The sequence below is a fragment of the Onychomys torridus genome, chromosome 20, assembly GCF_903995425.1.
Source record: "Onychomys torridus chromosome 20, mOncTor1.1, whole genome shotgun sequence".
Taxonomy (NCBI): Eukaryota; Metazoa; Chordata; class Mammalia; order Rodentia; family Cricetidae; genus Onychomys; species Onychomys torridus.
The window spans coordinates 27,101,585-27,125,846 of record NC_050462.1 but is presented as its reverse complement, the minus strand read 5'-3'; the positions used below and the strand labels follow the sequence as shown (position 1 = coordinate 27,125,846).

The window sequence follows — 24,262 nt, the reverse complement described above, 5'->3', positions numbered from 1 at the left end:
GATAGGGACCTGGCTATTACAGGATGAAATAGTTAAGAGTGTAGTGCAGAAGGCAAATGGTTAAGGCTCAGTGTCTGGTTCTGCCATTATTGATGGCCTAATCCTGGGAAAGGAGTCCTGACTCTTCTGACTTGAGATGTAAGTTAGGAATTACACGATTTCCTGTACAAAGGGTCAATGATGATGAGGATTTCATGGATGATATGTGTAAAGAGCTTAACACTGTAGCTGACATTGTAGTAAGTTCTCTTCTAGCATTTGTGACTTGTTGGAATTAATCTTGGGATCAGAACTTTCACTCTACTGGACATTCAGTGTTTAAACCCTTCTTAATAAGAAGATCCATTCTATTCTTATGTCTGTAAAGGGATCATTTCTTGTTACACCAAATTCATTTCAGGTACTCTACTTCCTCATGTGATTGGTCACTGTGTTCACCTTGGGATATTGATATGAGTTGGAGGATACAACAGAAGGACTAAACCAAGGGGCCTTGAGTCTTTGACCTGCCTTTGCTGCACTTTACTACTGTGACCTTGGACAAGTCAAACTATAAAGAATTTCTAGTTTCATGTTTTTTAAAAGTGTGTGTGTGTGTGTGTGTGTGTGTGTGTGTGTGATTATATGTGAGGTGTATGTGCGGTTGAAGGTATACATGTGTCATGCACTCAGTGGAAGTCCTTATGTGACTTCTTCTTTTTTTTTGGTTTGAGGCAGGATCAATCATTGGTCCAGAACTTTGCTACATGGGCAAGGATGACTAGCCCAGAAGTTTCCAGACATCTGCATATCTCTGTGTGGTGGTTTGAAAGAAAATGGCCCACAAACAAAGTGGTACTATTAGGAGGTGTGGCCTTTTGGAGTAGGTATGGCCTTGTTGGAGGAAGTATGTCACTGTGAAGGCAGGTTTTGAGGTCTCATATGTGCTCAAGCCATGCCCAGTGAGAGAGATCATTTCCTGTTGCCTCTAAGTCAAGATGTAGGACACTCAGATACTTCTCCAGCACCATGTCTGACTGCATGCCACCATGTCGTACCATGATGATAATGGACTAAATGAAAATGTAATTTTCATTTCAAAGCCCCAATGACATGCTTTTCCTTTATAAGAATTGACATGGTCATGATGTCTCTTCACGACAATGGAAACCCTAAGACACCCTGCCTCATCTCTCTCCATCACTGGGAACACTGATGCATGCCACCATGCTCAGCTTTTTGAGTAAGTTCTGAGTATCTGAACTCTGGCACTCAGGCTTTCCAGGCAGTTGCTTTACCAATGGAGTGATCTTGCCAATTCATGCTTCCCCTTTTATAACTCCCCCCCCCCACACACATATTTTACAGAGGTAGGAGAGTAGCATAACAGATAAAATCCCTGGATTAATATCCTCATTGATTATCTTGTTTTTTTGTCATGGGTAGCTCTCAGGTTAGGCACTCTCTCTCCCCATTCACCTCTGCTTCTGTCTCAAGAGCACTTTAAATCGTTGGAATCTTGTTAGGAGTTCCATGTGACCTCAGTGTCAAATACAGGGGTTGAATATCTTTAACAATTCTCAGGATATTAACACATTTCTTCTCTAAAAGGAATGTATTTTCTTTCTTAAATTCATCCTTCTAACCCTGTATACCAATTGTTCGTTAATACTTTCTCTGCTTTTACATTCTGCAACTTTTCAGTGTTTTGGATTTAAATGATTAAAGAAAACAGTAACAAATGCATTACTATTTTCTAACATATTTTTTCAGAGAGCACCTTTTTTTTTTTTTTTTCTCAGCACTCTTACATCTCAGTACTTTATCTTGAAAGCGTTTGTTGTTGTTGTTGTTTTGATATCAGGTCTCCAAGTTACAGGTGTGTATTTTCAATCACTGATTCCTCTCTGTATTTCTGTTTTCTACCTTCTAATTCTGATACTGTAATTTTCTAATTGGTATGATTCTGTCAGGGCTCAAGTGTGTCTAAATACCACCCCTGTAAAACAAAATAACAGAAAACTGAACCAACCCCCCTCCCCCAACCCCCAATGAATAACAGGATGGTAGGAAGCAGGCCGTTAGGATCCTAGCAGCACAGGCTGTAGAACAGAAAGAATCTACAGGCTATCTGGAAGAAAGCTGGGTAGGGAAATTAATAGTTTTCATGTGACAAGGACTCTGTTTGAAGAGGGGCTGACCTAAAGCTTGATCACCAAGCTACGGCCTGAGGATTACTTCATCTCTTGGTCGATTTGGTTTTGAAACTTTTTTTTTTTTTTTTTAAGAAGAATGCTCTAGAAGACTTTAAAATGAACATTAATGACACTGTGTGCCTGGTTTTTCTTTTAGAACAATGGCACTATTGTCCTCCATTCATGATTACTTGAAATACTGAGGTCTTCTTCCATTTACATTCTCCTTAGTATTCAATAGTCACAGAGCCAGCTGTTTCTACCTTCACAGTGTATGTCTAATGCATCTCTGTCTCACCCTTGTGTTCCCACCTTCACTCAGTGTTGCAGTTTCTTTCCTAGACGTTCTTTGTTGTCCCCTTATGTCAGTTTCCCACTGTTATGTGACTGTTTGACACAAACTCGGCAGTTTTAAATACTACACACCTGTTCTATTGCAGTTTCTGACAGCCAGAGTGCAGAGAGAGCTTAATCAAGATCTGTGCATAGGGTCTCCTAAGGCTGCAGTCAAGGGGTTCACTGGGGTGTGGTCTTATCCTGAGGCTTGGCTGGAAAAGAGTCTACTTCTAGGCTTGTTCATTGTTTTAACAGATTTAATTTCCTTTTGGCTGTAGAGTTAAGGGCCGAGGCTTCTCATTGACTTTTGTTCTTAGTTGGTACCACCTTTTACTTCTAGAAGATACTACAGTTTCTTACCTAGGTCTGTTCAGTCTAGACTTTTACTTCATCAAACAAAGAAAAGTCTGCACAATGCCATGTGGTCACATCCTATCACCTTTGTAACAGTAACAGGTCCCATCTCACCAACAGAAGGGGGAAGAGATGATATGAAGCATATCAGAAGGAGGTAGATGATGGGGGGCCAGAATGAGAGGCTGCTCACAGAAGATTTCACATACACCCTGGTCCTTAGTGTATTATTTAATGAAAGTAAACACATAAGATCTGAGAACTGATAAGGAAGATGTATACATATACATACATATATATGTTTATGTATGTCATCTAGCCCCTCCTTAGAGTCAAAAGTCAAAAGATAGTAAAGTAGACTAAGACAGAGCATATTCTTTTTCAGCGATTTTAGAAGTAAACAAAGAACTCAAATGAGAAATACTTAAAATGCTTCTTAGGAACAAGTCTGGAGAAGGGAAGGCAGGAACAGGACATTGCTGTTGTCATTATAATCTTTTATCATTCCTTTTATCCCATTCTTTTTTCCCACCATCCATGGACACTTATCATGATGAAAATTATATAGAAGCAAAGCTATTCTATGCTCTGTCTCACTGGTCTCAAGATCTTCATTGAAATTTTTCCCACTGTCCCTTTGTGTCTTTCTTGTTACTTATAAATATATGAAGTATCTTTAGGATATTAGGTTTGATACCTAAAAGAATTTGAAAAATATATTTGCAATTCAAATACCAGAGCTTGAGGACTTTTATTTCAACTTTTCAACATGTATTTAAATCTCATCTGTTATATTTTTAATCAACAACTGGAAATTTAACCTCAACTGAGTGTTCCACCAACTGTGATGATAAGGAATAAGCACACTGGTGATTTTTTGTGACTAGGAGGTTCTATATATTCTGATAAACCCAGAATATACATAAATGACTGAGACATTTTTTATCCTTTTATGTTTGAGGCTGAGATATTTGCTTGGTGATATTTACTAGTGAGCCCTGCTCCCTGTTGTGCTTTCTAGACCTGTACTATTTATTATAGTGGCTCTTGGGGATTTGAAACCATGAAAATACAATCTAACCTACTCTGCTAGTTTTATTGACTTGATCATATGACAATAGAAGGAAGTTGAAATTTCATAGTGCATTCAAGTGACACGGCATAAGTTTTCAGTATTTTATTTGACACATGGTATCTTAAAATGCTATCTATATATTAATACAATAATAAATGCAGATTTGACTTTTTGTTGTGGATGGACAGTTTTCTTAAGCAATGGCTTCCCTTTCTCATTAGTTTTTCTTTCCAGACCATCTCTACCAAGTCCATCTCCTATGTGTGTTTTGTAGTGTGACAATGGTCCTTTCACCAAATTGAGCACTGTGGTCTATACTGAGTTAAACTAGAACCACACCAAGCAGAACTAATTTCTCCATTAGTGTAAAATTTTCTCCTATTAAAACAAAGATTAAAATTAAAGTTTTGGATACCTCATTCTTTCTGGACTGAAGCCTAAAGACCCCTATAGTGATTCCTCCATGAAATGATGTTTAGTGGAGTATCACATTTTGATATGGCCTGAGGCATCTTTTTCTAGTAGCCATCAACCTAGTTGCTAACATTACAGACTTCAGAGATCAATATTGATGATATCTTTCATCCTATAACTTTCTCAAGGATATCAATGTTTTTGCCTGGTGAACCTGAGAAGAGAGCCTGACTAGTTGGGACAGAGAAGGCTGAGTAGCTAGGAATGCTTTAGCAAGAGTATACTGAGCACAGATGGAACAAAACCTGATTAAAACCTGAAGCATTTGCTCACCCAGGTAATGGCTACAGTTAGCATCCTTTAGGATGCTTTCAAACGTATTAATTATGAACTTTCCTTTTACTCATTAAAAAAATAGCAACACAAAGGATGTATTGAAATAGGAGTATCTCTTAAGAAGTCAGGCAGTCCATTAATTCAATTCAGCAGAACTCCAGTGAGCCTAAGCTGATAGAAATCCCACTTGTTGCAATGAAGGTTATTACATGTAAAATCAAGTTGGTTTATTCAGGTGGATTAGGAATTTCACTCTGCAGACTTCTAGTTCTTTCTCATAAATTCCAAGGATTCCTCTGTAACATATGCTAGGCCTTTCATGTTGATGAATTGTGACATTCCCTAATTCAATGGTTCTCAACTAGGAGCAACTTTGCTTTTCTTTGTAAACATAGGGTAACCTCTGAAGACATTATCCTTGCAACAACTGGGAATATAATTTTAGTAGGTACGGGCCAGGGATGCTACTAAACATCCTGTAATATGCAGGACAGCATAAGACCAGTAATAAATTTACCTAATGTAGAAAGCCAACAATTCTCATGACCAGTCTTTTGCACTCAGTAGGTGTCAGACTTGTGAGTGCTGCATTGGGCTTTCTTTTTTTCCACTCTAGTCCCTTTATTTCTACCTATTTCCCTCTTCCCATTTATGTTTTTTTAAAAGTCAAATTGCATCTACTCAATTTTGCTCTTAAAATTCACTCCTTTCTCTCTGGAAGAGCCTAACATCTAACCTAATGCCATTTTGAAAGAGACAATGTGCTAGAACTATTCTCAGCATGGAGAAATCAATGATAATCTATAACACTCTGGGTTGATAGGAAGCCAGAGTTCAATTCCTTGCTATGGTTTGAAGTGGACTTTCCAATGAAGATTAGAATTGGGGTGAGGGTCAGAATCAAAAGCATACAAGGTAACTCTTACATCAAAATGGCAGTTTGTCAACAGGTACGCTCAACTTAGTTAATTGTTGGAATGCTATGGTTGGCTCACCAAAAATTTATTTGACGTGTGGTAGAAACTATTGAGAGATTTAATGCACAATCACAGTTCAAGGGCAAGCTCCCTGTGCTGCCTCATGGTGTTATCCTCAGTGCTTCCTATATGGTAGATTTTTCCTGGGCAAATGATTGATAGTGGGAACAGCTGTGTGGTTCCAACATAGCCTATTGGCTGCAATACCAGAGTGTTTTCTGAGTTACATGTTTGTGATTCATGTCTTCCCCCATTTCCCTGTAGAGTCAGAGCTCAAATGAGCTGTAAGAAGATAAAAGGTCTTTACTTTTTTCTATCACAGGTTCTCTTTCCTAGCTTCTTAATACTATTATAAGGGTCGTATAGGTGTCCTCTACCTTTCCACAAAATGTACATTTTGTGGCCAAGACTAAGGATGATTTGTGTGTGTGTGTGTGTGTGTGTGTGTGGTGTGTATGTGTTATGGGTGAGTCTTCTCATGTATGTTCATTTAAAAGTTGATAACAGAGATTGATATTAGGATGTATTTCCCAACTTATTCATTTAGTTCTAAAAACATGTCTATTAATTCATTGAGATTTTCAATGTGTTTTGGTCATATTCACCCCCAACTCCTTTCTTTTATTCCTCCCAGATTCACACACCCCACCTCGCTGCCGTACCCAACTTCACATCTATAATTTATTTATTTGCATCTAATAACTCATTGATTCCAGGCTGGGCTCTCCATATATTTCAGGGTGTGAAGACGTGTACTGGAGTGTTGTTGACCTACCAGGGGTCACACCCTTAAAGTAAATTGACTCTCTCCTATGGGACACATCATCTTAGTTTTAAAGACAAGATCTCTCACTGAACCAAGACTCACAGTTTTGACCATGCTGGCTGATCAGTAAACATACTACACCCACCTCTCGTTTCTTCTTCTTCTTCTTCTTCTTCTTCTTCTTCTTCTTCTTCTTCTTCTTCTTCTTCTTCTTCTTCTTCCTCCTCCTCCTCCTCCTCCTCCTCCTCCTCCTCCTCCTCCTCCTCTTCTTGTTGTTATTATTAACATGTGCTGTATTAATGCATGATCACATGTGTATGGGAGCATGTTTATGTTCACAAGCTTGTTGAGGCCCAAGGTTGATGGTAGGCATCCCTCCTCAATCTCTTTCATTCTTTTTGTTGAGGTAGGATGTTTTCAAAGACCCCAGTGCCTGCTTAGAAAGCTACTCTAGCTAGGCAGCTTATTCTGAGGACCTCCTGTCTCAGTCTTCTGAGCACTGAATTTGCAGGCAGGCTACCATGCTGCCTGACATTTATGTAGGTGCTGGAGGGATCTAAACTCAGGTCCTCATGATTATGCAATAAGCATTTCACTGCCTTGGTTATATCTTCCTAGGTTCTAGATGATTTTATTTTAGTTTTATTATTTTGGAGGCTAGAAGTTTTCTTAAATCATTTCTCCATTTTTTGATCTCTCAGAAAAGTTGACATTTAAATTACACGTTTTGTAGATATTTCAATTGAACTACTCTAATTTTTTTATCATCTTAGTTTTTTTTTCTTGAGCATCCACTATTACTATTACTTTAAAAATACTAAACAAATTAATTATAACAGAGGGAAAAAAAAACTAGTTTTGCCTCCCATGGCAAAGACAACCAAAAATATATAAGGTAACTAAGAGGTAGATGTCCTAGAACATAAGAATAATCAGAGCATACATAAATGATCATTAACTTTGAAAGCATAAGAGTATTTACTTTGTAAGGAACAGAATAAATTCTTTTAAAGGGGGTTTTTAGAAGTGAGTTTGGAAGCAAAAAAGACTCACTAAAACAGATTTTTTTTAATACATTTTTTTTCTTTGAAAAAGTTTTATTTCCGGAAATTTCAAGCAAGTATGGAAGTGGGGTGGAGAAAAATTCATGGCAAGACCCTATCAGGCCAGTATCTAGATCAATCTTGCTCTTTATGTCTACCTAGCATGGATCTCTAGAGAATGGACATTTTCAACCATTTAATAATTCCATGGCTACAACTAGAAAAACTAATGATATTGCCTTGGCATCATCTAATCTACACTATAATCAAATGTTCCTGCTCTTCTCTAATGCCTACATTGACCAGTATGTTCAAATTAGAATCTAAAGTCCACATGTTGCTGTGATTCTTAACCTTCCTGAGGCAATACCTTTGAAGTTAGTGGTTAACATTCATTTCAAATTTAACATTTTATATAGATCCCCGACTACCACATTTCCTTCATCCTATTTTGGTTAGTTATACTGCATTGGGATTAACAAAGGAAAGTGAAATCAAGCTGTCCCCTTCGCCACCTTTACTACATACATCTGTAATGTGCTTCTGATATTTTCACTTCAGTGTCTCTTACCATGGTGGACTTGACATGTATGGATTTGACTGTGGAATGTAGGAACCAGGACAGTTACTGACAGTTACTTTAGAACTATGGACAGGTGTGCTGTGAACCCTGCTTGAAATCTGTTGCATCAAAAGTTTCTTTTTGTCTGTAATTCATTTGATTACAGATAAATTATGGCATCACTAATATTGATAGTTAGCAGGTAGCCAGGCACTCAGTAGTAGTATACAAATGAGGATGCTCAGATAAGGAAAATAACCCCGCATTTAATAATATGCTCAGGATACTTATTATTTGTAGAATGAGAAGTTAAAATATTTCAGATATGAAAACTTAGCATGAAAATATCTAATTATACCATGCAGAAAACAACACACATCTGAAACTAATACCTCCTTTCTCCCCCAAATACAGTACCGATCTAATAAGAACTAGAGCAACCATATTATGTTACCACAGTGCAGGGATTTAGTTGAGAACTAAATCTTGGAAAGCAAGATCACAATACATATAGAAATGTTATTTTCTTATAAATGTGTAATTCCCAAGTGACAAACTTTTAAGTCATGAAGCACTGAGTTTTCATTCTTTGTCAATACTGACTTTTAATTACAGTATATAAACAACCCCATGTCTCCAGAAATGATGAACCTAATGGAACCAATGATAGGATTTTATGAGGGTTCAGCAGAGATATCTCCAGATTTGCACTCTCTAGCTTCATTCATATATAACAGCCAACCATACAATGACTTTCCTGGCCGGACTAGAGCTGAAGACCTGAGTTCACCAGTTGGTAGGTAAAAATTAATTCTTTCTGAAGTGGTTGAAACCAATAGCTAGCAGAGGTATGAACCTGAGCTTAGAGTTCAACCATATTATTAATGGTCTGTGGGCTGGAGTCAGATATTTCTTTTTAACTGTCGGATAGCCTCATGAAACAAATGGAAATGCCACACAAGCAGCGACTGGCCCTTTCTAACCCATTTGACCTTCTTCCTAGAGAAAGTAGCACCCCAGAGTCTCTAGCCAAGCTGCATAGACAATCAGTTATTACAGTTGCCAAAGCAGGTGTGATGGGGAGGGATTAATATATCTTCAAATCATTTACAGGCCTCACATTCTCTGTAGCTTTTGACGAATAGGTTTTCAAATGTCACTAAAGGTAAATAGGTCAGAAAGTTACAACTCTAGTGCACAGTGTAATAAACAGGTGTAGGTATCCCTGGGATGTGGTGATGTCATTAGTGCACACACTTGCTCTTCGGGGGTCAGTGAGTCTTATTGTTTCTAAAAGGAGAATGTAATAGATGGTGAATTGAAGGTTCGTGATAAGATAACACAGGGCTGCACTGTTTCTTTAAAAAAATGTTAGTTGGGGAAGAGCAAGCTATTTCACTGCCTTTTCTATGATCCAGTATTTGCCTCGTTCCAAAATAAAAGTTTTATGGTCTTCTGTTCATGGTAGAATTAGTAGAAGAAATTACATTGCAATCAATACCTCTTTCTTTTGTGGATTTATGTTTCTTCTACAAAGCCAACTGGGGCAATGCTAAAAACTGAAAGACACACAGGTTCTATACATCTGCTCTCTCTACGTATTTCAAATTTAGCTTAGTTTTTAATTGAAAATTCGTAGGCAAAATTTAAGAAAACATCTCAGACCTCTTTGTAGGCACCTGCATGTGTCAGTTAAATGTTAAGCAAGAATGTTTGCTGTAAGGAACCACTGGGACTAGTAAATGTATAATGAATTTTGAGTCCAAATGAAACTTTCATTTCTTGAATTCTACAATTAATGCTTAGCATTGATTTATAATGTTTCCTTCTTATATTGTTGTCTCGTGTTTGCTTTCAGGAAAGAATAACCTCAGCTAGTCTTGGAAAGTTATATATTTTTTTTCTCTAAACACTGCTCTCATGTTCTAAAACATTATATAACAACTTACAAACCACAAGATGTTTATAGATATTGGAGAATCTTTAGAATTCATAAAATGTTCATATTTATTACAAATTGTATGTCTACTATTCTGCATATGAGAGATTAATACATATTATTAGGTTTCATTGAGAAAAAATAATTTTGATTGTAGAGCCAAATGTCTTTTTTTTCTTGTTGATTTCAAATAGTAACCACCAAGAATCAGTATATTACTGACATCACTGCTGAACAGCTGTCTTATGTTATCAGGCGGCTTGTACCATTCACTGAGCACACGATTAGCGTATCTGCTTTCACCATCATGGGCGAAGGACCACCAACGGTTCTCACTGTTAGGACACGTGAGCAAGGTACAAATGCCTTTCCTTTGAAACAATTGCTTGCAAGTATTATTCATATGATTAATCCTTTTACTTCTTCATTCCTGTTAATTGTTCATTCTTCTTTTCAAGTGCCAAGCTCCATCCAAATTATAAACTATAAAAATATTAGTTCTTCATCTATTTTGCTATATTGGGATCCTCCAGAATATCCCAATGGGAAAATCACTCATTATACAATCTATGCAATGGAGTTGGATACACACAGAGCATTCCAGATGACTACTGTAGATACCAGCTTTCTCATCACAGGTAGAAAGAAACGTCCTGTTTCTTTGTGAACTCCCCCTCCTCTGATAGAAAGTGTGCACTTCTATCCACCTTACATGCTGCAGGACACATTCTAGATTTTGTTGATGTGTGCTTCTTGGATATCTTAGAAGTGTTTATGGAAATAATGATACAATGAATTTCTTCAAAATATATTCACAAACATAAAAAAGGCATTGTCACAACTATCACAGAAATACACTTAACATAAGAAATAGAATACATAGTTCATGAAAATAATTCATTATTGAAGACTTGGACAAGTGAATTCACATGAAAATCAGCTGAGACAATTCAGTTGACGGTGTGTGTGTGTGCCAATTTTCTTTGCTGTGTGCCAAAAATTGTTTTTTGTTTAATCTTTAGGTTATTGCCTTAACATTATAGGAAAGTTCTCTGATATCTGCATGGAAAACCTTGAAGCCCCAGGAATTTGGGAGACTGAGTATATGGAAGCTGACTGAGAGAGCCAGTCTTATAAACTATTCACATTAGCCCTATGGTTAATGGCACTAATCTAAGAAAGTTATTTGTGGAAGATTTTAAACAATTTTTTTCTGTTGTCCTTTAGGGCTGAAGAAATATACAAGATACAAAATGAGAGTAGCTGCCTCAACTCTTGTTGGGGAAGGTTCTTTATCAGAAGAAAATGACATCTTTGTGAGAACTCTGGAAGATGGTAAGAATATGCTGTGTATTTTTGATTTAAAAAGGAGGAAGGATGGTAAGGAGGAAGGAAGGAAGGAAGGAAGGAAGGAAGGAAGGAAGAAAGGAAGGAAGGAAGAAAGAAAGGAAGGAAGGAAGGAAGGAAGGAAGGAAGGAAGAAAAAAAGGAAGGAAGAAAGAAAGGAAGGAAGAAAGGAAAGGGTATTATTGTCTTGATGCCTCTACCTAATGGAAGCTTCAGTGTCTAAAGCAATAAGCATGAAAGATTACATGTTTTCAAAGGTTTGTTCTATCCCTCCCAGAGCCAGAATCATCACCTCAAGATGTCAAAGTAACTGATGTGTCTCCAAGTGAAGTGATATTGAAATGGTCCCCACCTGAAAAACCTAATGGGATTATTATTGCTTACGAGGTGCTTTACCAAAATGCAGACACCTTGTTAATAAAGAACACCTCAACAACAACCATAGTTTTAAGTGACCTAAAACCTTACACCCTCTATAATATTTCTGTCCGGTCATATACCAGACTGGGCCATGGCAATCAGTCATCCTCATTCCTTGCTGTAAGGACTTCAGAGACTGGTAAGTGTTTTTTGTTTGTTTGCTTAATAATTCTTAGTTATGTGGTAAACATAGCTGACAATTTAATGTCTGTATTTTTATGAGACAAAAAACCCCTCATTGTTATTTTTTGTGTAAAAGAAATCTATTCACTTTTTTTCTGGCAACAATATAGGGAAAAGGCTGAGCTGTTTAAAAATTTAAAAACTAATTTCCTATATAAAGAATCTTCTAATAAAAAATCCATGAATTGTTCAAATGAGGACTTACCTTCATGTTGCAGGGAATGGGAAATGGGTTGGGGAGGGGAAGGTTGGAGGGGCAGGAGGAAGGAAGAGGGGGATTTTAGATTGGTATATAAAATGAATAAAAAAATTTCTTAATAAAAAAATACCAAAGACTCACCCATTGTGTCTGCAGACTTTAGGCTGAGTAGCTACTTGCTATCAGTTTAGAGAAACACAGAGACACTCAGAAGACTGGATTCCTGTATTCTATGAGGAGTATAAAGGTAGTATGCAGAGTTTGTGCACGAATGTGTGTGATAAGACAGCACTTAGGGAGCAGGTGAAGTTCAGCCTGGGTCTTAATGATGAGGGTAAATAGGAGGAAGGATTCTGTAGAGGTTGTTGAATAGGCATGTAGAGCTGCGTGTGTGGTAGGCATACCCCAACTAACAGAAATAACACAAGAAAAAGTCTCAGTTTCAGTGGTGCATAAGCAATTAGCACAAGACAAATATTTTGCCAGATAATCTTGGTTTATTGTTTCCACTGTGACATGAACACATATTTGGAGTGATCACTACTAGGGCAAATCTGCAGTTTATGCTAAGTGAGATCTCGTTGTAAAGTTACTACTTCATCTGCACATTTAGATAAATAAACCTACACTGACTATGCTACTGTCTGAACTCCAGAAAGTTCTCACTTTGGAAGTTACACACAGCCAAATATCAGCAACCCCACTTAGGTTAGCCAGATACAAATGTGAAGTTCTCTCCTTGGCCTTAAAAATCTAGAAATCTAGTAAGACCGTATACCTTCATTGAGAGTAATCTCTTGAGATTGTTGCACAGATTTACTCTAATGAAATGTCACCACATTGTGGATACAGAATGACGATCATAATTACCAGTCCAGCACTAAGAGTGACAAAGCAGTTCTTTACAGCATTGAGGAGCTGCTGTGCCCTTGAACCAAACTTAATTGACACCACATTACACATTGGCATGCTTTGTTGCTCTTATGAACATTGAGCCTAAAGGCAGAATTTTTTTTTTTTAAGAAGGATAATTGTTCTTTTGTAACTTGTTTTATTTACATTGGGCCATTTTTTTTTTTTTTTGAATGCCTGCTATGTATATGTTACAGTTTCTGTTCATGGCTTTCAAGTAAGTCATCATCTTAATTCTAGAGTAGAGTACATACAGTTATTGTTTTTCATCATGAAAAACTGAGGCTCCCAGGGGGTCATTCAGTCAGCAAACATATACAATGTTTCACAATCTATTTTGCATACAGCAGTATAGAAACGGTTTCCTTTCCCTCTGCAGTTCAGATTAATTGGTAGGAATTTAATTGCTTAAGGCTAGCCAGCTGGCAAGTGATAAAACTGGAATTGAAACCAACCCATTAGTCATATAAAGCCCATTTTGTTCTCAAACTACATGCTGGAAAAAAAATATAAAATGTGAGGAGGATCTCTCAGTTCACAGTGGTGGTTGGCTATCTGAGCTTTACATAGCACAAGGAAGAAAATGATTAAGTTTCACTCTATTGTGACTTTTGAAGAAGCAGGATGCTTATCAGATATTTTACTTCTTATGTAACTATCATATCGAGGACACCACAGTTTAACGATGGATTAGAAAAAAAAAATGTTTTCTGAACATTGCAGATACGTGATATTTTACTTTGTATTGGTAAAGCACACTGATTTCCTTTCCATTATCTGTCTTATGAGCTCATTTCTAAGGCAGGGATAAGTGAATATTAGAATTTAACTTGAGATGTAATTTCAAACGAGAATTTCAGTTCCAGAAAATATTTAAGAAAACATGCTGAACTTTCTGTAGACAAGGCGAGGTGGGACTATTTTAATAAAATGACCAATAAATCACCACAGATAACGGAAAGCTCAGGCTTGATGGTAGGTCCCCTGAGCCCCATTTCAGGGTTCATTTATTAAGCTCCTGATAACGCTATGAAAGAACAATGTGTATGGAGAAACCTACCCCTGAGCTTTCTGGCCCACCTGTTCTGATGGGTCACACTGGGCTGGCTTGACAGCCTTCTGGGAAGTAGGAGACCCCACTCATGGAGGATTGTATTTAATGCTCGAGAGGCCCACCCTCATGTAGAGGTAGTCTCAAGGTCTACTGTACATTCTCCATCTGTCTAGAAGAAGACAGTGGAGTGACGCCAGGGAGGTTTCCAGGTTCCTGGTGAGCTACCAGCTTTTGCTCCCTTGGCAGAAGAAGACGGAGGGGGTCCTGTAAGATTCTAGGACATCATTTGAAGATGAATGAGCTCAAAAGAGCTATCTTATCTATTCTTAGAATTTAATAATATTATTAAAAAATAGATCTTTTTCTTATAAAAGGCCCATGATTTCAGCTAAGCTCTGTGTACAATTGTTGTTGTGAAAACTCATTGATAGGCTAATGCTGCTAATTACAAATAAGAGAACTAATCTGTTCAAGAGTGTCATCAGGTTTCGAGAACCCGAGTTTATTTACACTTGGAAGGAACACGTGGAGTTCCAGTAGGGGAGATCAATCCAGGCTGGTTTCGTGTTCATGTGCTTGAATGAGTTTGGGTACATGAAGGTATTCATAGGTATGTGTTTATTACAGAACAGGCAGTTTACAAATGAGGTTAGCTTTCTTATGCCTAGTACAGTACAGTAATCACCAAAACAACAAGAACCAGTGAGAATAACTCCTTTAATGGCATAGATAGTGTCTCTTTCCTTCTTACCACATAACTTTTTTTATGGTAAGCCTTTAAGTAAATATTTTGAACTTTTCTGATTTGGGGGGAATAACCACTAATCAATTTGACACAGCCATATACCAGAATTTTGAACAGAACTCTATGAATTTTTATGTATTAATGAAGAGCATCTTTAAATTTGTCTACCTACTTCACAATTTTATATGCCAAGCATACTGTCTTCTGACATCTTTGCAATAACACCCTTTATTGTGATCACAAATCAAATTTTATCTTTTGTTTCTAGAGGTTGAATAGATTCAGTTTATTCCAACTGGTAAGCACCATTGTGTGGCTGTTACCATTGGGAGTACTCTGAATGCTAGCTGAGAATATTCTCAGTGTATCTCCACTCTACAAAATCAGTGAGAGTCATTTCTCTGCCTGAAGACTCAGCTCTGGTTATCTCCTAAGGATGAATGAATAAAATATAAAGGCTGTCATGCTGAGTTCAGGGATGTGTTTTTGTCCTGATTACTGATGGTAGGCAAGCAATGCCAGAGGGACACCTTTGCAAAGTGTCTTTCAAAGTCACAAGTTTTACTGCATTAAAGCTTTATTTCCACAGCATTTTAAATAGCTTTACCCCGCCTTATAATTAGAGGACTTTTTTTTTTTCCTTTTTAAAAGGGAAGGGGGAATGATGTAATCACATTTTAATTAAAATTATTATTTTAAAATGAGTAACATTTTTAGTTAAAATATAATTATGTTGGGACTAGGCTCTGCAAATTTGCATATGGATTGGCTATGGTTTTCTGTAGTAGTCTCAATCTGTTGCAAAGAGGAGTTTCCTTGATGAGGGGTCAAGATTACACTTACCTGTGGGTATAAGGACAAATGTTAACAGATTGTTGGTAGTGATTATACCAGGCATGGATGGTATCACTCCTGTTGAATGGGTCTTAAGTCCATTTAGAGTATTGTTGGTTACCACCAAGATATTCATGCCATTACTTCATCTGTCAGGTTATTGTGCTGTGACAGTTGTTGATGTACTTCATAGGCATCACAGTTGCATAGGACTATTGGTTGCTTCTCATCTTTGCATGGTGCCTTCTGGGACCAGTCCTAATGAATATATACATAAAACACTGCTATACCTAAGGCTCAGGGGACAGTGTTGAAGAGGAAGAAACACTGTAAGAGCTAGAGGATCAGGAAGTTTACTGTTAGCTTGTATCTCCTGGTCATACCAAAAATTATACCCATAAAGTCTGGCCAGCATGACTGCCCAGTACCAAACTGGATGGAGAAAGCCCATGAGGCCTCAACCCTACCTAAAGAACTAAAGGCTGGGAGTGGGAAAAATGGTCTTCCACAGTACAGAGTAGACCGATTATCCTGCTTGCAGTGGACAGTCCTGAAAACACATGTACAGGTAGCATTATATGGACTGAGGTTAGGGATATATATCTATATATCTATAATATTATGACATATTGTAAATTCATGTGATATACTATATTTATACATATATTAGTGAGAAAAGAGGTAATGAATTTGAAGGAGAGTGGAAAGGGATATATGGTAGGGTTAGGAAGGAAAAGGAGAAGGGAGAAATGTAATTAAATTATAATCTATAAAAAGGAAAAGTATATCATTTCTCCCCTTCCTTTTACTACCTGAAAACCATCCAATTTCTCCTTTCTCCTACTCCAATCACGCACTAACCCCTTACTCATCTCAAATTCATAGCCTATTTTCCATTGATTATTATTGTTTTACACATAGACACACACACATAACCATATAAATATAGCCAGCTGTCTCTATTTAGTGTTGCTTGTATATATATGATTTCAGGGATGACCACTTGCTATTGGATAATTAATTAATGGAGTGGTGCTTGAGGAAGACTAATTTTCCCCCTTTCCAGCCATTAGTTGCTAAAAATTTCCCTAGTGGACTTTTTAGGGTCACTTATGCATACTATCATAACATCTTCAAATAATGTTACTTTGACTTCTTCCTTCTCTGTTTGTATCTTCTTGATCCCCTTCAGTTGTCTTATTGTTCTAAGACTTCAACTACTGCATTGAATTGGTATGGAGAGAGTGGACAGCCTTGTCTTAGTCCTGATTTTAGTGGAATAGGGCTAGTGATATTTTATATACCATAATAAACTTGCCTAGGGATCAGAGGACAGAGCCAGCCATGAGATTGGATATAGAGGCCAGAGAGTTAATCCTATCACTCAGAAGGCAGAGATCTGTCTGGATCTCTATGAGTTCAAGGCTGCACTGGAAACAGAGCCAAGCAGTAGTGGCACACACTGTTAATCCCAGTACTGGGAAGCAAAACATTCCTTTAATCCCAGGAAATGATGGCAGGGCAGAGAAAGGTATATAAGTTCAGCAGAGACCCTTTCAGGTAAAGACTCAGAGGATTTCAGTCAGAGAATTCGTGGAGTTGGTGAGGTAATAGGTGGTGGCTGTGGCTTGCTTTGCTTCCCTGATCTTTCAGCTTTCACTCCAATATCTGGCTCTGGGTATTTTATTAAAAGACCACCTAAGATTCGAACAACAAATTGTTTTGAATTTCTCTCCACTTAATTTAATGTTGGCTATAGACTTGCTGTAAATGGCCTTTATTATCTTGAGATATGCTCATTCTCTCCCTAATCTCTGCAGGACTTTTATTATAGTGGGAAGTTGGATTTTGTTAAAGGCCTTTTTTTAATCTAGTGAGATGATCATGTTTACTCTTTCAGTTTGTTTATATGGTGGATTACATTTGCAGATTTTCATCTATTGAACCATCCCTGTATCTCTGGGATGAAGCCTATTTGATCATGGTAGATGATCTTTCTCATGTGTTCTTGGATTTGGTTTGCAAGTATTTTATTGAGAGTGTTTTCATCTATGCTCATAAGGGAAATTGGTCCACAATTCTCTTTCTTTGTTGGGTTTTTATGTGGTTTGGCTACCAGGGTGACTGTGGCATTGTAACCCAAACTGGACACTGTTCCTTCTGTTTGAATTTTGTGGAATAATTTTAGGAGTATTGGCATTAACTCTTCTTTGAAAAGCTGGGAGAATTCTGTGCTAAAACCACGTGGCCCTGGACTTTGGGTTTGGGGGACTTTAATGACGGCGTCTATTTCAATAGGGGTTACGTGCCTATTTAAACTGCTTCTCTGATCTTGATTTCACTTTAGTAAGCAGTATGTATTGAGAAAATTATGTTTTTTCATTTTTTGTTTTTTTAGATTTCCAATTTGGTGGAATGTAGGTTTTAAAAGTATCTCCTTCTGATTCTCTGGATTTCCTTGGTGTCTGTTGTTTTCCCCTTTTCATTTCTAATTTTATTAATTTGGATACCCCCTCTCTTCCTTTTTAGTAAATTTGGATAAGGGTTTATCAATCATATCAATTTTCTCAAAGAGTCAACTTTTTGTTTCATTGATTTTTTTTTCTCTTTTCGCTGTTGTTTCTATTATATCAATTTTAGCCTTGATCTTATTCCTTGTCATCTACTCCTTTGGGGTGTGTCGTGTTTTTGGTCTAGAGCTTTCAAGTGTGCTGTTAGGTTACTAGTATGGGATTACTCCATTTCTTTTTTCTTTGTGTAGGCACTTAGTGTTATGAACTTGCCTCTTAGGACCTTCTCTATATCTATCCCATGAGTTTGGATATGTTGTGTATTCATTTTTACTTATCTCAAACATCTTTAACGTCTATCATAATTTATTTCTTGATCCATTTTTTTATTCAATAATGAGTTGTTCATTTTCCATGAGTTTGCAAGCTTCTTTTTTCTTCTGTTGTTGATATCTAGCTTTAATCTGCGGTGGTCTGATAGAATGGAAGGAGTTATTTATATTTTCTTGTATCAGTTGAGACTTGCTTTGTGTTTGAATAAGTAGTCAGTTTTTGAAGAAAGTCCATGTGATGCTGAGAAGAATGTATACTATGTTGTGTTCAGATGAAATATTCTATAGATATCTGTTTTGTCTATTTCGTTTACAATTTCAGACAGTTCCAGAGTTTTCTGTTTCTGTTTAATTTTTATCTGGATGGCCTGTCTATTAGTGAGAGTGAGATGGTGAAGTCTCTCACTATCAGTGTGTAAGGGTCAATATGCGATTTAAGCTGTAGTAGTGTGTCTTCGATAAACTTGGGTACCCTTGTGAGGTACATGGATGATAAGACTAGCAATGTCATCTTGGGAGATTTTTCCTTTGGTGAGTATGTAGTGTCCTTCCCTATCTCTTCTGATTAGTTTTGGTTTGAAGTCACTTTTTCAGATATTAAAATGGCTACATCAGCTTGCTTCTTAGTTGTGTTCTCTTAAAATATTTTTTCCCAAGAGAGATGTCTATCCTTGCTATTGAGGTATATTTTTTGGATGCAGCAGAAATTTGGATCTTGTTTTTACATCCAGTCTGTTATTCTGTGTCTTTTTATTGGGTACTTTGAGACCATTAATGTTGAGAGATATCAATTAGCAATGTTCATTGATTCTTCTTCTGTTTTGGGGTGTGTGTGTGTGTGTGTGTGTGTGTGTGTGTGTGTGTGTGTGTGTATGTTTCCTCTTTTTTGATTTGTTGGTCTGGGATTATTTATTCCTTGTCTTTTCTTTGGTGTGGTTAACCTCCTTAGGTTAGAAATTTTTTTCTAGTACCTTCTGTAAGACTGGATTTGTAAACAGATATTGCTTAAATTTGGTTTTGTCATTGAATGTCTTATTTTCTCCATCTACTGTGATTGAAAGTTTTGCTAGGTATAGTAGTCTGGCCTGGCATTTGTGGTCTCTTGAAGTCTGTAGCATAGCTGTCCAGGCCCTTCTGGCCTTTAGTGTCTCTATTGGGAATTCAGGTGTAATTCTAATTGATCTACCTTTATATGATACTGGTCTTTTTCTGTTGCAGCTTTTAACATTTTCTCTTTGTTCTGTATGTTTAGTGTTTTGATTATTATATTGAAGGGGACTTGCTTTTGTATTTCAGTCCGTTTGGTGTACTGTTTGCTTCTTGTACTTTGATAGATGACTCCTTCTTTGGGTTAGTAAAATTTTCTTCTATAATTTTGTTGAAAATATTTTCTGAGCTTTTGAGCTGGGATTCCTCTCCTTCCTCTACTATACTTAGATTTTGTCTTTTCTTAGTGTCCCAAATTTTCTGGATGTTTTGTGCCAGGCTTTTTTAGATTTGACATTTTCTTTGACTGAGGTATCCATTTTTTCTTTAGTGTTTTCAATGCCTGAGATTTTTCTTTTCCATCTGTTCTATTCTGCTGGTGAAGCTTGCCTCTGGGGTTCCTGTTCCAGTTCCTAAATTTTTCAATTCTAGATTTCCCTCAGTTTGGGTTTTCTTTGTTGATTTTATCTCCATTTTTAGCTCTTGAGCTGTGTTAATTATTTTCTTTCATTTTTTTGTTTGTGATTTCATAGGGTTTTTAAGAGATTTTATTTAATTCATCTTTAATGGCCTCTATTGTATCCATGTGGCTATTTTAACATTTTTGTATCATGCTTCAGCTATGTTGTAATACGCAGGGCCTCCTGAAGTAGGTTTGCTGTACTCTAGTGAAGACACTATGTCCTCATTGTTACTGATTGTGTTTTTATACTGGTTTGGAAAGATTGTAATCTAGGTGCTGATATCTGGTCTCATCTTTGTCAGGTAAATTTCCCCTTTTGTGTCTGCTGTCCTCTCTCATTCTTAGGAAGGTATGGTGAATGTTCATTGCCTGGTAGGGAATTCCTCTCCTATCCTGCCATGCGTGGCCACTGAAGATTCCAGGAAAAATATATTTATAGGTTTTGGGCACTGATACATAGGAATGGGGTGGGGTGGGAAGGAAGCCTGAGCAGGGCCACAGAAGAGACAAGAGCAGAGTGTTCCACCAGGATCTGCTTAGTCCCCTGGGAACTGGTGAAAAATGTGAGGGAAGGTCACAGCGGGTAGTCTGCTCATTCAAATGGGAGGCAGAAAACAATTACCACCTAGGGAGGCTTTATTTACCCAGAGGCATTCATAATTCTAAGTGTGGGGTGAAATGAGGAAAAATAAAGATAAAAAAGCATTCCAGATGGAGAAATTGCCAACTTTTGGAAATAGGGAGAAATGCTCTGTGTTTGAAGAAGGAGATGCTTGTCTCCTTTAAGCTGTGTGGAGCTGGTATGGAGTAGAGTGCCCTCTCAGATGTGAGTACAGACAGACAAACAGGTGGAGCTGATTCCGGGAAGTCTAATGATTCTCACTAAGGTGAAACTGTTGGAAAATGATGACATGAAAACATGATCTGATTTCCACTTTTGGCAGGTTTCTGCTGAATGTGTTACACATGGGAATAGAAAAAAATTAAGTACGAATACTGGAACACTTTCACCTGAGTATCTGTGGGAAAGGTAGTGGCATTTACTGTGATGGAGGAGTTCAAGGAAGCAGTTGTTTAGAGAAAGTTCAGTTCTCTTTCTAGGTAGGTGGCTGTCAAAGGGCAATTGGGCAAATACATTGAATCTCAAAGAATCCATAAGTTTGAAAGCATCGGAAAAGAAATCTCATGAGTTGAGCAAGATAGGACAAGGAACATAAAATACCTTGGGCTATACGATGCTGGAGGGTTTGAAGATGAATCAGTGAAAACCTAAGCAGCCATCATCACCCATGAAGTGGGAGAAAAACCCATCGCCACTCATTTGCATTTAGAAGCCACTTATTTACTAAGTCAAACGTTCTTGATGGGTGAAGAGTGTAGATGTAACTGTCTTGTTAAATAAGAGACACAGCCAATTGCAGAGTTAAAAGCAAGAGGTCAGAGCAATAGATGAGAGCTGAAAACCTTACCCTTCACTGCTTGTGCTGTCTTTCCAGAAAGAGACCTACTTCTGTGTTTTTTCTTTTTTATAGATTTTCTGTTCTGCTTTCTCATTGGTTGTAAACCCTGCCACATGACCTCCTCATCACTGCCTGTCTGTACAGACCTCCAGGTCTTCTATGGTTGGCATTGAGATTAAAGGCCTGTGTTGCCATGCTGGCTATATCCTTGAACACACAGAGATCTGCCTAGCTCTGCCTCCCAAGTGCTGGGATTAAAGGCGTGCACCACCATCGCCCAGCTTCTGCTATGTCTAGCTCTGACCCCAAGGCAACTTTATTAACATACAAATAAAATCACATTTCAATACAAATAAAATATCACTATAGAAGAGAGATGAGGACATGCATCTGATGGGTGCCGTGGTCAGATATGGACGGCATTAGTGACATAAGTGGAGTAGAATTCCTGGGAAAAGCTCCTGATTGGAGTTATGATTTAGAGAGCATGGTTGGTAAGAGAGGGTGGAATTTCAAGAAACTTGGATATCAAATGAGAGATAGAAAGGAACCATGTTTGAGGGGGGCAAGTTTTTTACGGAGGCCGACTTTACACTGGCCATGATACATATTACAATGCATGTGTGTCAACATGCATTTCTAGGTCATGTGAAGTCTGAAGTCTGAGTAGCCAGGGGAATGTAATCTAGAAGAATGAGGGCTTTAGAAAGTAGTAATGAGGGTAGGCATTTTATACAGATTTATAGTAGGAAGATATCTTCTGTGTTTTTTTTTTTTTTTTTCTTAATCAGTGGAATGGGTTATAAGCTTATCAGGTGTGAATAAGGAAGGGTGAGTTTATTGGCCTTTTGGGGGAGATAAGGGAGAGTGAAAATGCACATAAAAGAGGAGAATATTGAAGTAACTAAAAGAAATGTAGGCAACCAGTAATGAACAAGATCTACTTGTAATTTCAGGGTACAAATTCAAGTGAGGCTGTTCCCCATGGAGAGGTATTTCACGTATCCATTTGCAGCTGTTACACCAGGAATGTTCATACTGAATGGAGTTGGGTTATACCTAAATTGAGACTTGGCCAAGAAAGTAAGGTAGAAGCTGGAATTGATGAAGATGGCTGTGGAGTGATTATAATAGCTGCTGGGAACTAGCCTCGATGTAGGGAACTAAGGACACACCAAAGACAATGGACAATGAAAATTTGATGAAAGACAGAGAATTTTTGAATTGGGAATACAAGAGTCAGTAGCCTGTAAAGGCAGGAGGTGGTAGACAAATGGAGGAAGATTGACTATCATTGGTAATCACAAAGTCTCAGGTGTTGCCACGAAAGCCAGGTTTAAGGTGAAGTGGGAGAAAATATTATTAGAGTTAAAGAGATCAAGGGATACAGGGTTCAAGGGATTACATGCATCATTTGTGTGGATGTTGACAATCTAAAGGTGGTAGAGAAAAAGCTAGCTTCCCCAGGAGGTAGAAGTCCTTAAGACTTTTGGAGAAGTGGTTAAGGAAAATGATGCAGCCTATTTAAGTAACGTGATTTAGGAAGGAGGCGATGTCTAATGGAATAGGATCGTAAAGGACCTGTGATCCTTCAGGAAGAAGAAAATAGAAAATGACTGTACACAGCAGAAAGGAGGCATAAATATCTCTTCCCAGGTTTTAGACCGTAGTGCTCTTGGGATTGTGAAAGCAAAGCAAATCCAGTAGATGAGAATCCTTGGGGTCATGTTCTCAGCTGATTCAAACTTTGACTCAGACACAGAGAATGACAGAGGTAGTTAAGGTGGTTTCTGAGGATCGTTGTCACTGCAGCAGGTTGGTTTGGGACAGAACTAAAAATTTAGAATTCTTAGGAAGGGAAGATAGAGTTATAATTGCTATGCATTGCTACTGATATCTATGTATTAAATTATAATTTTTTTTATCAGAGTTTTACAGTACTGCATCAGGTTTTCTCCTAATGCCTTAACTATAAATAAGCACCTATAACTGATAAACACTGAGGGAAATCCATGCTTTCAGGCATTTCTGAATTTTATTACTCTACTATGTTTATAAGTAGGAATTTTATGTCTATTATATTTAGAATACCAATAATAAAAGATTAAATTCCTTTCTTTGGAGAGAAAAATCTTATAATAGGACCATAAAATGCAGTAATATTCAGATACTTTGCTTGCATTGTTGAACTGCTTTCTTGAGTAGTCATTATTGTTACTGCCGTGTCAAGGATCTTTTAAACCACTGCTGTTGTAACCATGAGTACTCCTCTCTAATAAATACTTCCTTTCAAAATGTACCCATCTGTTGCAAAAAGATGTTTCTTTTATGAGGGGTAAGAAGAACACTTATCTGTGAATATGAGGATAAATGTTTACAATATAGTTAAAGCTGCCCTGAGTTCATATACATGCATGTCACATTATATTTAGGAACACACACACATATGGTAAGTATAACTGTGAGTATCAATATTTTTTGAAATCATAATAAACTACATTATTCCCTCTTCCATAACACTTAAAAAATATAAATACACACACACACACACACACACACACACACACAAATGCACTTCTCATAGCCGAATATCATTAGGAATCATTACATTGACTTACATTG

The 24,262-nt window shown here is 37.5% G+C and overlaps 1 protein-coding gene across 1 annotated transcript in view; it reads left to right on the top strand.

Moving 5' to 3' along the window:
• Nucleotides 1–24,262, top strand: part of Ptprq (protein tyrosine phosphatase receptor type Q) — a 188,430-nt gene that overhangs the window by 21,802 nt on the left and 142,366 nt on the right. Inside the window, exons 10-14 of the mRNA XM_036170023.1 lie at nucleotides 8,653–8,833; nucleotides 10,171–10,332; nucleotides 10,435–10,614; nucleotides 11,204–11,311; nucleotides 11,600–11,881. Coding sequence (XP_036025916.1) covers nucleotides 8,653–8,833; nucleotides 10,171–10,332; nucleotides 10,435–10,614; nucleotides 11,204–11,311; nucleotides 11,600–11,881 — 913 coding nt within the window. The remainder of the gene's footprint in view (nucleotides 1–8,652; nucleotides 8,834–10,170; nucleotides 10,333–10,434; nucleotides 10,615–11,203; nucleotides 11,312–11,599; nucleotides 11,882–24,262) is intronic.